Source organism: Brachyhypopomus gauderio, chromosome 14, assembly GCF_052324685.1.
Source record: "Brachyhypopomus gauderio isolate BG-103 chromosome 14, BGAUD_0.2, whole genome shotgun sequence".
Taxonomy (NCBI): domain Eukaryota; kingdom Metazoa; phylum Chordata; class Actinopteri; order Gymnotiformes; family Hypopomidae; genus Brachyhypopomus; species Brachyhypopomus gauderio.
The window spans coordinates 22,592,690-22,606,494 of record NC_135224.1 but is presented as its reverse complement, the minus strand read 5'-3'; the positions used below and the strand labels follow the sequence as shown (position 1 = coordinate 22,606,494).

The following is a 13,805-nucleotide window of genomic DNA, read 5'->3' as shown; positions in this document are numbered from 1 at the left end:
CTGCCTGAAGGCTCCATACACATTCCAAACACGTGAAGCATAACGTCAAATCTCTCCAGCAGCTGAGACCTTTGTCATAATCTATTAGTGCCAGCAGTGAGACGTGTGCCACAATATCACGTTCTTGTGTATTTAAACAAAACCATTGCATTTGGCAATGAATGTGCTTATGTGTACACTCAAGCAATAAAATAAAATAAAATCCAGTCAGCAATCACAATGAATGTTAGGTTTTCCTTTGCAACAAAGGACACTATCCAGCAAAAACGCTGCAGAATCAAGCGCAGTGTAATGTACTATATGTACATTTCGAATTCTGCCTTTTAATGAGTAGCTAATCCTAACCCTAGATAGCTTACACTCTAAGGACCAACATTTTCAACTTGTTACTACATCCCTTTTGTATTCGTTAAAATTTAATTACTGCATAAGTTACAGTTGGTATTGAGAAATATCTGTTAGGATTAAAAGCTAAATATAAAGGCTGGGATTTACTGGTCTAATGTGTACATTCCTGTAATTAACCTGATTGCTTTAGAGGTCTGCAGTAGTGATGATGAATCTTTTTCCCCCACACACACCAAACATCAAACATTCCCCCAACAAAGGGCAGACAACCTGAGTACATCAGTAGGTTCACACTGTGAGAATATCTTTTCACTTCATGTAAGATACGTCAACAATTGAGTCAATTTATAACTCTATGGACCAGCAAGTGTGACACACATAGCGACATTTGTTGTTGTTATTGTGTTTAATTAATCTACATTATATACTCCATACATGGGAATTATGGGGCATTATGAGCAGCATAAATGGAAATTAATAATCCATTTGGATCATTCCAACAGATGATATTCATACATTACATTTTCCCATTGAAGCATAAGGGCATTTTAATTCTTTAGTATTTTGCGCTTAATTCTGCTTTTCCAGGTAAGCAATTAAGCAGAGCTTCATGTCAATGTCCAGCGGGCTAAATTATGGCGGTAAAGCAGTTTCAAAACTAGAAGGGTGACCGTTTGGCACTGTGGCAACAGTCAACATTAGTTGTATCCTTAGTCAGCATGTTGTCATACATGAACAGGTGTCTATAAAAGTATTGAGGGAAAAGAAGCATTTGTTGTCCTCTGAAGGTCCAGAAGGGCCCTCTGAGTGCCGGATGACCTAATCTCCGGCCTTGGCGGTGGCTCCCTTGAACTTGACGACCATGACGGTGATGTTGTCGGGGCAACCACGATAGAAGGACTGCAGGACGATGCTTTTGGCGCCGAAGTGGGGCTCGTCGAGGCGTTCGCGCACGAATCGCACCGCCTCCTCGTTGCTGAAGGCGTCCCACAGGCCGTCCGACGCCAGGATCATGAACTCGGGCTGCAGCTTGTCCAGGTCGAAGGTCAGGATGTCCGGGTCTGGGATGACCACGTTGAGGTTCTTCAGAGGGTAGTCGCCCAGTGAGCGCGACATGGCCAGGATGCCCTGAACACGCCACGAGCCGTTGAAACTGATGAAGCCTCCTGTTTGGTACAGAAGGATCCCATGACACACATGCTGCCAAACTCTTCAAACAACATATTGAGCTATAAAATTGCCCCGGAGTAGCAAATTAACCCAATATAAACTAACCTATTTAAAGAGGCATCATCTTGTAACCTAATTTATGCCAGCAGTCTATTGATGGTCTCACTAAGCATGAGAAGCATCCATTGGAGGCCACCTTACCCGACCTGGTGTACTACCAGAGGTGCCCAGATGAAGGCAGCACTGAGGCCCTCACCTGCCCTTTTGATCCTCTTGCGCTCTTTCAGCTGGTAGGGCTTGTGGTCGTGAGACAAAGCCACAGCGTTCCCGTCCTTGTCGCACAGAACACCGCGAGAGTCGCCCACGTTGGCCACAGTGAGCTCGCGGTCGGACAGCAGGGCCACCAAACACGTTGTGCCTGGAACATGACGTTGAGAGGGAGAGAGCAAAGCAGCTCATCGTCAGATATAAACAAATGTTTTATCGTTTGGCCATCTAGTTTTGACCCCAGGTCAGGGGTTAGCTGGATTCTTTAAATAGACATAATGTCAGTGTACTTAAATGCAGCATATACTGATTAAAGCTTTAGCCATGAACCAGGTCTAATAAAGAGATCGCTCAGTGTCTACAGAATGCCGTCCACTCTCTGAACCACCTGCTTCTTCGTGCGAGGCGGAGAACTTTTCCACCATGTCGCGGTCCACGGCCAGAATGCGCTGCTCCAGAATGGAGGCGTGGGAGAGGGGGCCGTCCTTCTTCTCCCGCTCGTAGGACTGCAGGTGCTGGCGGAGGCTCTCGGGCAAGTGTGCCTTCGCATAGTCCGCAGCTGCCTGCACAAGAAAACGACCGTCAGCCTGTCCTCACAAAGGGCGTACCGGTGGGCGGGGACATGGGCGGGGCCCTGGCCACGGGGCTGTCACTCACAAAGGACAAGACCTTTTCAGACAAACAGACTATCACAAATGAAGCATTTTAATGAGCTTTAAATTGTAAATGCTGCCAATGCCCTTACCACAGAATAATCAGTGAGAGCAGCTTGATACAAGTTCATATAAAAAAAGAAATAAAAGGAAAAATAATTTCTAATGGCAATAATCACTAGTGTATGTGTCATTTACATGGTCTGCGGTTTGACATCAGGTTAGGACTTCTGGAATAACTAACTCAATTCCTCACAACTTCAAAGCCCCTATCAGAGGGAAGCTGCCAAAAAATGCAAAGAGGTAAAAGACAGAGAGAGAGAGAGAGAGAGAGAGAGAGAGAGAGAGAGAGAGAGCAACAGAGAGACACTGCAGCATGAGTCACTACTGCATACTTGGCTTGACACACAGTTAGCACTCGTCTGTTTCTACCCTCTCTGTAGTGCATTTCAAAGAGTGATGCTATGCCTCTGACCTGCCTTTACAATAATGAAATCAGAGGTGCAAACAAAAAAAGTGTCCTAAGAACACTCAGAAGCTTGATGGATTTACATTGCTGCCTGGACAAGAGATTGTTTTCCCCTGAGTGCAGTATTTAAAATAAACTAATCAACATTTTTGTTTAGTGAACAACTGGCAGAGCAGTGCACTCGCTGAGGGAAAACCTGCTCCACAATCCTAACACATCTAAACTGATCATCTCCACAATCCTAACACATCTAAACTGATCATCTCCACAATCCTAACATATCTAAACCGATCATCTCCACAATCCTAACACATCTAAACCGATCATCTCCACAATCCTAACACATCTAAACTGATCATCTCCACAATCCTAACATATCTAAACGGATCATCTCCACAATCCTAACACATCTAAACTGATCATCTCCACAATCCTAACATATCTAAACCGATCATCTCCACAATCCTAACACATCTAAACTGATCATCTCCACAATACTAACATATCTAAACCGATCATCTCCACAATCCTAACACATCTAAACCGATCATCTCCACAATCCTAACACATCTAAACCGATCATCTCCACAATCCTAACACATCTAAACCGATCATCTCCACAATCCTAACACATCTACACCGATCATCTCCACAATCCTAACACATCTAAACTGATAATCTCCAGGTCTTTCTGGCTGGGTTGTTTTTTCCTTCAGCAGGACACATTAGTCCCGCCAGCCTTAGCTGTATTTATCACTCATTTATTAATAGTCTTTGGCAACATTTTTCTATATTGCACTTGTTTTTTAATGACTATCGTTAAAAGTCCTTCCCAAATATTCAGCCTGTTTTTGAAGGCTGGTGTAACGTGGCTCGCGCCACGGAGCGAGGAGACGGACACAAATGCAGAGATGAGCGAGATTTAATACAGGGAATACCAAAACCGGAGTCGAAAGAACAGGCAGGGGTCATAACGTAGGGGCAATCCGAACACGAAACACGACTTGACATAACTCAGGACTAGGAAAACAAAACACGGGTAAAACGCAGAATAACGAAACCAACAGATAACACAGGGTGACTGGGCAGCAAACTAGACGTACTTACAGACAGGGTAACTGGATAACACGGCAACACGAAAGCAGACAACCAAACTAGATAGACAAAACCACGGATACCAGACTGGGGAATGACGGGACTTAAATACAATGACATTAAACGAGGGGCAGGTGACGGTAATAACAAGGGGCGTGGTAATAAACAAGGAATGACGAAGACAAACGAGCGGGGCGGGAGAGACAGGCACGGAAACACAGACACAAGGGGACCCGGAGTGACAGCCAAGGGAGGGGGCGAGGCCATACGTGACAGCTGGACATCCAGACTATTTTTGCAAGTGTGTTTAATGGGTTAATATAATTATAAGCTAATTATAATTAGCTTATTTAAAAATAGCATAATTTATCCTTTTAAAAGTTGTAAATAATATAATGACTTCTTTGCAGTTTCACACTGAATAATGAAAAGGGTACGTTCATCACGGCCACTGGAAGACCTGTGAGGAGAATAGAGGAAGAGTAGTGACCTGAGGTGACCTGAAACCACACACACACGCACACACACGCACGCACGCACACACACACACACACACACACACACACACACACACACACACTCTCTCTCTCTCTCTCTCTCTCTCTCTCTCTCTCTCTCTCTGATTCAGGCAGCCAGCAAAACAATAGTGTCAGGGTTCTCAATGTACCAAATTTATGCACATCAGATGAATCTCCTTCCGAGACACAGTAACTGAGCTCCAAAGTCATATTCAGTATGCCATTTCATAAATGACCACAGCAAGTCAGACGCGTGCTTGAACTCCATGGTGACAGTTTTGACAAGCCCTTTCATAATTGTTCTTAATTCAACTTAAATCTGATCAGTCTGGGATCATAAGTGTGTACAACGACAGAAGCTCAATACTACAGCTGATTAAACAAACGTGTTTGGTAATTAGAGACAGAGGTCCTGTGTGTATTCACCTGCATCATTACACCAAACCCTTAAGGGGCCTGTATAGTGTAATGTTTGACGTGCTATCTGCCTTCCTGACAGGATAGTTTTAATGCTGGGTTGTTCTTTGCCTCTATCATATCACAGCCTGGTTGTCCAGCCAACAGTTTTAACTGGCCATGGACTTGAAGCGATCCGGAGGGAAGCTTGTTTTACAAAAGAGAAGTGCCTTTCCTCAAGCATCTCACCATCTGTCATAGCTCAAGTCTATTTCTGGATATTAAATCTGTGATAAACTGCAGAGGAAGAATTGTGTGATTTCCAGTCAGAGCCAGTACTAAGAACAGACCGTTCGTCAAAATCACATTTATGGCCACTTAAGCACAGCATAAGAGCTTTGTGGAAATGATGCCACAAGAGACACAAGACTGTATTCTGGATAATTTCCCTGATCGATTTTTTTATTATACTCATGGATAATTAAAAGGGTTTTGTAATGTGTTGTTTGAAATGTATGTCATTTAGGTTATCTAAAATTATTATTTTTTTATTTTTTGCTTTTGCCTGTTAAACAAACGTTTCCCGGTTCCCTTCATTTAAACAACACCTCAGCCGTCCATTCTGAAAGTAGCTGTAACGGAATGACGAGGTGTCACGGCGTGGCACGTGTTGCTCTATTTCCAAAACGGAGAAATGCGTAGAAGCTGAACTGAAAGTGAAACGTGCTGGGCCTCGTGCGCTTCCGAGCGCCCTTTACGCTCGTGCGCCCTTTACGCTGGTGCTGCGGGGCACGCGGCCATCCGGGACACCGGAGCGCTTTCCCCCTTTTCATCAAGGGAAAACGAACGCCTGGAGGATTGAACGGCGGCCTGCTGCAGGTGCTGGAAAGGCTCATTAAGAGGCTTAATCATTTCTGTTAATCATTTCTCATTCATCCGATAAAGAATCAGTGACTCAAGGTGCTCTAGCCAGTCATATGGGGTAAAGGCATCATCTTTCTTTCTGTTATCTTTCTAAAGTGTCAGTATCACACCATTCCTGGTGGTACTGCCTGCCTTAGGACTTTGGAACCAGTCAGATCCAGAAAATACTCCTCAAGCCTACAGTGAAGACTCCTACCCAAGTAGGCAAAACCATCTAAAACCATCACTCAAGACTAACTCACCTACATCATTTACAGCCAAATAATTTTACAAAGCCCTCACATAAGAGAGGGAGAATACGTAAAGAAAACACCAAAATCACTGAATAATTTTTGCTTAGTGCTTGTTAATGCATTTTAAATCGATCTGAGGTACCCATTGTCTGAGCGAACAAATATGCATATAAGCTCTCCGCAAGTTTCCCTTCACTTGGTAGGACTGTTCACCAGGATCTTCACCTAAACTTGGTTAATAAGTCCAAATATATCATGAAGATTACTTACAGAGTTGTCTGAACCTAAGATTTAATCTATATATATCTATATAATAGATTATATAATCTATATTATATAGATATATATTATATGGATAAATCCATGTGTCGAAAAATCACTCAGCTCCAAAAAAATAGAAAAATCAACACAATGAAAAGAGAAAGCTGACCATGTGTTTCAGATCCATAGGGACTGGGCTGTAGATGACAGATGTCTCCCAGACTGGGGGGTGGGAAACTGAACACAACCCATACGTGTCTGTGAGATTTATCGGCTCTTGAAATTAGCACTTTTAGACAAAGCGTTAGTGCTGCCAGCTGCGCCCTGACTCAACGGTCGCAATAAACGGGACATTCGCCAAAACCCAGAGTCCTATATGGTATTTGTTCGAAACATCTGATAATATCAATCTTAATATTCATCATCTTAACAGTTTGGTCAATACCAACAGACAACCAGACAAATGTCACTTACTGGTGTTTGTTATTTAATGTAAGGGAGAATCTGTCTGTTAGTAGGACATTCAGCTAAATCGAGTCTCAGTATATATGCCCACTAGGGTTACTATTGAGATGGGCTATTTGCATCAGCACCAACATTACGTGGACGTGATTGCACTTTAACGTCCCATCCTATACAATAACCCTCGTAACGCCTGTTAATACTTTATTTTCTTTGCTGGGTCCAGATGCACACTTACTTCACCACCGTGGCCGTCGAAAATAGCAAATATCGACGGGTGACTCCTATTAACAAGATCAGTTAGGACTTCAAAGCGGTCTTCCATGTGGTCGCGACGCCCTTGGATGGAGTAGACCGCTACGTTGCTGTTTTTGAAGCCCCACGTCTTGGAGAACTCCGCGTCCAGGACGTCCAGACCACCAAGTCTGTCGTGCATCATGATCTCCGCCACTTTACCCTTCACCATCTTAACGGCGTCCCGGCTGGACTTGACGATGGTCTTCACCTCGTCGGTGTGGAAGAAGTAACTCCACAGTGCCAAGCTGATGCACAATAGGAACAAGGTCTCTGGCCTGAGTAAAAAATAACGCATGATGCGACCCAGAAGAGACAGCAGCGTCATTGTGTCTCCTATCATCACACGCACGGGACACGGCGGCTGTTGACTGTAACAGGCTTCAAATTACTACATTACACCCAGAAAGCTGGCACGTTTGTGTAAGAGAAAGGCTTTCTTAGGAAACACAGCATCAGCACACCGATGACACGACGAAAATCAGGCGCTCCAGACGGACGTTTAGCTGGAGGGTCCCCGGGTGTTGAAGGGCAGGGCTGCTGCTCTCATCCCGGCGAACCGCTGCAGAACCAGAGTCCTGTCACCCCCTCTGCAGCCAGGCTCCTATCGACAGGTCGTAGACACACCTCATATTACCCAGCAGCAGCGATAAATCCATTTTAATTTCTCAAATGGGCATGAAGATTGGACGCAGAGCACGCAGACGGACATTGGCTGGCCCACTCTTGCTGTTGTAGGTCACAACAACGTGATCATAGTCTACGGTTCCGGAAGGACTAACAAAAGCGTCTACAACACCCAACAGCGACGCCTTTACTGACAGCTTCCAGGAAAACACACGAGAAGAAAACAATACTTTTATTCATAGCTATTTTTTTTACAAAGGGCTTTTTTAAATTGATAGCCTACACAGACAGCCTAAGAAAAAATATGTAGACACAATAACACTACAAGCGTAATAATAGCTTTGCATTTTCAGTTTAAAAGTGGCTGAGAAATTTGTGCAAAAATGTCGGCAATTATACTTAGCATTTTCTGCAAGATGAAAACTGCGGCTCTGAACCTGAACAATTGCGCCTGCATATGTGTTTCACTCCGCCTTTAAAGAGGCGAGCCACCGTTAAATTCTATTAAAGAAAAATAAATTATTGAGAAGGAATTAAACATTAGGTTATTAATGTAGGCCGATTCCAGAAATTACCCAAATTCTCTATTATGCCTATTTGATGATAGGCTACAAACTTTTGTTCACATTTGTACACGGCGTTTCTCTGAGGACTTCGGACATGAAGATTGTGCACCGTCGTGTGTGTGTGTGTGTGTGTGTGTGTGTGTGTGTGTGTGTGTGTGTGTGTGTGTGTGTGTGTGTGTGTGTGTTCGTTTAGCTTGCTTAGATAAGGGCTTTCCAATTCAGATTGCCTTTTGGCTAGTCTGTCTGATTGTAAAACATCTGTATACTTGTGTTTAATCAGATTTTACAACATGCACTTTGTATCGTTTACACACCACTGGAATAAATGGTCTGGCTAACATTTCTACTACAAGGTTATTTATCGTGTTTGGACTAGTAAGGGATTACTTAAAAGGCGGTAAAGATATTGCAGAATAAATGGGGTTTATAAGAAACAGATTTAAAACCTAGTGCTGAATACTGCAATATTTAGTCCGATGGACACGAGATGTGTGTTAATTCAATGCTGAGGTTTTGTTGCACAGGTAAAAGTGTTTGTTTATCAACATAAAATGTACAAAAGTGTTTTGTTTGAAATCCTGCCATGCAAGTTTCTGTCTATAACTGTGTGACATGCTCTGTACAACTGGACATGCTCCAACTATCCGAACAATAGTATACAATCCCAATCCCTGTGTATGACTAGACTGGAGGAGTGTAATTTAATCTGTCCAAACCCAGTGGGTACCGTTGCTCCTGTATGTTGTAGATCACTGCATTACATTTACACTGGTGGACAATCTGTAATACAGTGTCATACTTCATGTCAGCACGGTTACTCAATATTATTGGTTGAATCTTATTATTCAGACCTATTTTAAGTCAGACTGGGTCATTTAGCCAGGGTCCATGATTCTCTTGAAGTTAATGCATGGCCTGTGTAGGGGCAGGAGGGGGTATCAGAAGCTCAGGTAACAGTCCATAGCTGCCCCTCCTCCTTCTTTCCCAGAAGTCCCCATCTCTATCTCAAAAATAGAGCCCTTGTGTCCACTGAAACAGTAGAGTGTGGTAGGGGAATGTAAGAGGAGAGGGCTGTACATTAAACATATGGCTTCTACCAAATACGTGCCAACCTGGTCAGCAGATATTGTCTGTACAGATATGACAGCTAGTATGCGTTATGGTAGTTAGTCAGCTTGTAATAGCAATACGTTTGACATTATATACCATTTTCCATAACTATTAGGTTTGAAGGCAGGTGTAAAGTGTAGAGTGGTGAGAATCAAATCACAACCATGAGAACAGTTACGTTATGACCACCCAACCCACGGGGGTCTTAGACAGGAAGTCCCCTAGGAACCCAAAGGTGACCAGTGCTGAGTTTCCTGTAGGTAGGCTTCAGGAAGGTTGCTGTGACTTTGGTCTTTGATTTCTGAACTTCCCTTTGAGCCTCTGCCAAATAGAGAGATCACTGGGAATCCTGAGAGCTTTGAATATAGGCCAAGTCTCTCTAGACAGTGACAGAGTCTTGACCCAGGGTTTTATTTAAGAAATTTTGCTTGTTTACTGTTTCTAAGCAGTAGACTGTGTGAGTGAATCACAACTGTTTGGGTGAAATGGTAGCACTCGGTGGAAGTGTTTGAAGGGGTGTAATATACATGGTCATTGACTCCCATGTGTCGCGTTGATACCGCTGAGACTGTGCTGAAATCTCTCATGTTCATGGTCGCCTTTGATCCTTGGGAAAACCATGACTCGTTCAACCTTCAGCTTATCATTTTGAATGTGTTTTTGTGAAGTTTTCTCTTTAAAACGTCTTGAGTATTTTATTTTTCAGCTGATGCTTGTAATAGGTCCCGTGTGACATATTAATCAACACTGTAAATAAAGTTATGTCCAATGTGAGCCATGAACTCTGTTTGCATGTGTGTGCGTGTGTGTGTGTGTGTGTCTGTGTGTAAATGAGTGCACTCAGTTTTCCCTTTCATGTGGTACAGTTTAATAGGTGTACACATGCATAAGAATGAGGCAGAAGGATACGATACTCCCTCAAAAACGTGACATTAGCTTCTCCTCGGGTATCTCAGCTTCAAACCCATGCCAAGCACACCCCACCTGCCCCGTACCGGAGAACCCTCCTATTGGTCGGGCCCACGGGGGAGAGGAGGCCCAGGCGGTTAAAAGGTGGCAGGATCCATCAGGTTCGGGAGGAGGGAGAAGAAGCCAAGCTCATCAACGAGGTAAGTAAGGGCGCAATTTCCCACTCACGCTAAAAATTAGTTTGAAGCTAATCTTTTTAGAGATTAACATTATTAGACCCAAACTGGTTGAAAAAGTAGAGAGAAAATATACAAGTCTGCAAAGGACAAGATGATGTATGTAAACATTTGGTTTATGGAAAACTGGTTTTCGTCAGTATCATTGCAGTCCTATAAACATACATTCTACTTCACCGTATCACTATCTCTTGTATGTCCATAGACACAGTCATACTGTAGGCTTTAGTGCTTATACACACTAAACATGTCCAAAACTACAGCGGGGAACACCACCCATAGCTATTGTATTGCTGTACAGGAGCATCTAATGTCTAACTATTGTGTTAGTAACATTTAGCAGCATCCCGTTTTTATGAGGTCAGTTAGTTACTAATTCACATGTCTGCTGGTTTTACTTTGAAAATCAAGGAGCTATTCAAATAAAGAGTGGCTGTAAGTGCATAAATATGTTACTAACTTAATATGCAGATGTAGCTTTGCTACTGTATCAGTACATTGTGAGTTTGCAGTAGGGCCACCATCTATTTCTTAAACGTATTGTGCATGCGATTGTTCGTCTACTACCAGTCTTCAACTGTTGAAGGTGTCTTGTGGATGGCAGTTTCACCCCTAATATGAAATAAACATGAAATATACTAGCAAATATTCAACTCACTGTCTATCAGTAGTGTGTGTGTTCAGATGTTGAAGTTTGACCTGTATCAGCTCCCCAGTAAGCAGTGGGCATACTAGAAATTCATAATCACAACACATTACACAGAGAAGCATGCATGACAGTAAACACACATTCTAGTATCTTTCTCAAAAGTGAAACAATCACTTTTTTACTTTTGTAGATTTGATTACTTTTGTGAGTTTGCCATCAACACTTAAAATTAGACAAATCACAGATGATTCACGTAGACTAGAAAATATAAACTTTTAGTTTTAGTAAGTTATAAATACATAACAGATAAAGTGTATCTATGCATAATAGATATATTTATGTTTTTTCACTTTCATGGGGGAACTCTGTCTTTTACCTTCACAAATGTGGAGGGATATATACAATCAGACATATACAATCAGACATATACAATCAGATATATACAATCAGACATATACAATCAGATATATACAATCAGATATATACAATCAGACAAAGGTTTGGACAAACCTGACTGCATGAATGTTCTTAATAGTAAAAAAGTATTTATACTTAAATTTTTTAATAAGACGAATATAATTTGGGAAATTATATATATATATTCATTCTCAACACATACAATGTTAAATGCACCCTCTGCAAACAGTTTTATTTCAGATCTTTAGTTCTTCACTCTACAGGTGTTCTACATGTGTTTCCCCAGGATCATAGGTGCTGCTTCATGAAGCTGCTTAATGGAACTCCAAGAGCATGCGAAGCAGTCATCAAAATATAGGACAGATACTTCAAAGAAACGAATATTCGTTTTTTTGCAGATAATAACATATTTTCTTTCATTGGTTTGGCATTGGAATCTTCCCATTTTTTATGTCGTAAAGAATGAAAATAAACAAAATAGGTGTGTCCAAACTTTTGATTGGTAGTTGTATATATATATATATATATATATATATATATATATATATATATATATATATATATATATATATATATATATATATATATATATCATCTACCAATCATCTACCAATATATATATATATATATATATATTTGGATTGGATTTCTCATTACACACTCACATCAGTTTTACACAACTGAATTGCATGAGTATTTAAAAAATCATTTTAGAATATATAATAAAAAACCAAATACATGACAATATATATTGAAATATTGAAATATATAACTACTAGACACAAGAAGTCTGCATTTTAAATCATTCTTTAAAATAGGATGCATGGTATTTCAGTATCTATCAGCTTTCCTCAGTTTGCTTTTTCTTCTTAGTTTGCTGGATGAAGGTCTGAACCACAGAGGGTGGTAGCCACTCTCTAAAAGGAGAGTTTAAACAGACTCCTTACACACTCAGCATCTATTTTCATGTAGGGTAGATAATGTCAGTGTTTGAAGACCCTGAAGAGCTTTTAGAAATAGAATACATCTTGACCGTTATAAGTTGGCATTTCTGAACAGCTCTCATTTCTCTTAATCTGGTGTGACAGGAGCTTCTGAGTTCCATATTTCCATACCATGCAAAATCTGGATATCATGGACAGGTATATTCTACCATGGGACGGATGTAACCAGTATATATCGTTATCAAGTCTGAGGTGCTCACACCAGATCATCTCAGTCAGAAATTTTGTGTTGGCTTCTTATCCATATTATATACATAATGTGTATATAAATGTTTTGTGGAGATGTTGATACTAGATACAGGTGAGGATGTACTTGGGTACTTGCAATAATCAGTATTTATTTTCTGCTCTTTAAATATTTCACTTTTGAATGGCAAAAATTAGAATTTTGCTGTAGTATATTGTGAGCTAAAGCAGTATGGATGCATGTGAATGTGCTCTGAGTGTCCTCTGTCCTTTTTGTAGATGTTGATTAAGGATGGTCTTTGAACCCCGGTGGTCTGTGTCACAGAATTGTAATACTTATGACTAGTGGTGGGACTTTAACGCGTTAATTTCGATTAATTAATTACAGGAAAATTAACGCACTAAAAAAATTAACGCATTTAACGCATGAGACACTTTTGCACCGTGAATGTTTCTCAGTGCACGAGTTCCAGACATACAGATTATATGGACGCACAATAAGATGAGCATGATGGAGATGAGTGAAGACGCTACGCTGGTGGATGGGAAATATAAATATAAGAAACGTCCAGATGGAAGTAAAAATAAATATAGTGTTATTTGCATTTTATGTAGGAAGGAGTTCGCTTATCACACGAGCACTTCCACCCTTCGTTACCGCCTCAACGCAAAACATGTTGGTACTAATGCGCAGGTCAGTAATGATCACTTAGCTGATAAATGTATTCCTAGTACGATAGGGTGAACAAACGTCCGTATTTCACATCCTGTCCCGGGGTTTTTTTAAGTGAGGAAATGTCCTGGTTTTTAAATTACCTTCATTGGACCATTAAGACTGATTAAACCTAATCAAGACTGGATTAAACTTTCGCTAGTGACGCGCGCGACTCCGCACACCTCGCACGAGCGGCGGAGGCGTTTATACTGTAACGTTGGTTAAATACCAGGACAGTTTACTGTTGACAACTCGTCTCTTTTATTTAAACATTAATACAAGCGAACTAACTCAAG

The 13,805-nt window shown here is 41.4% G+C and overlaps 1 protein-coding gene and 1 long non-coding RNA gene across 3 annotated transcripts; one reads left to right on the top strand and one right to left on the bottom strand.

Moving 5' to 3' along the window:
- Window positions 1-735: 735 nt before the first annotated feature.
- On the bottom strand, window positions 736-7,896 carry ppm1la (protein phosphatase, Mg2+/Mn2+ dependent, 1La). 2 transcript variants are annotated; one of them, XM_076973065.1, is made up of 4 exons: window positions 7,035-7,896; window positions 2,174-2,348; window positions 1,775-1,936; window positions 736-1,514 (listed from the first exon to the last, which is right to left on the bottom strand). In XM_076973065.1, exons 1-4 carry the CDS (start codon window positions 7,431-7,433, stop codon window positions 1,168-1,170), a joined length of 1,083 nt encoding a protein of 360 aa, XP_076829180.1. In that variant the 5' UTR covers window positions 7,434-7,896; the 3' UTR covers window positions 736-1,167. The 2 variants fall into 2 exon arrangements, with proteins under 2 accessions (XP_076829180.1, XP_076829181.1); XM_076973066.1 differs by lacking the exon at window positions 7,035-7,896 and adding an exon at window positions 4,015-4,290.
- Window positions 5,650-7,151, top strand: LOC143475278 (uncharacterized). The gene is made up of 3 exons (XR_013120970.1): window positions 5,650-5,795; window positions 5,937-6,040; window positions 7,023-7,151. It is a non-coding gene; the product is annotated as an uncharacterized LOC143475278 (long non-coding RNA).
- Window positions 7,897-13,805: the final 5,909 nt, after the last annotated feature.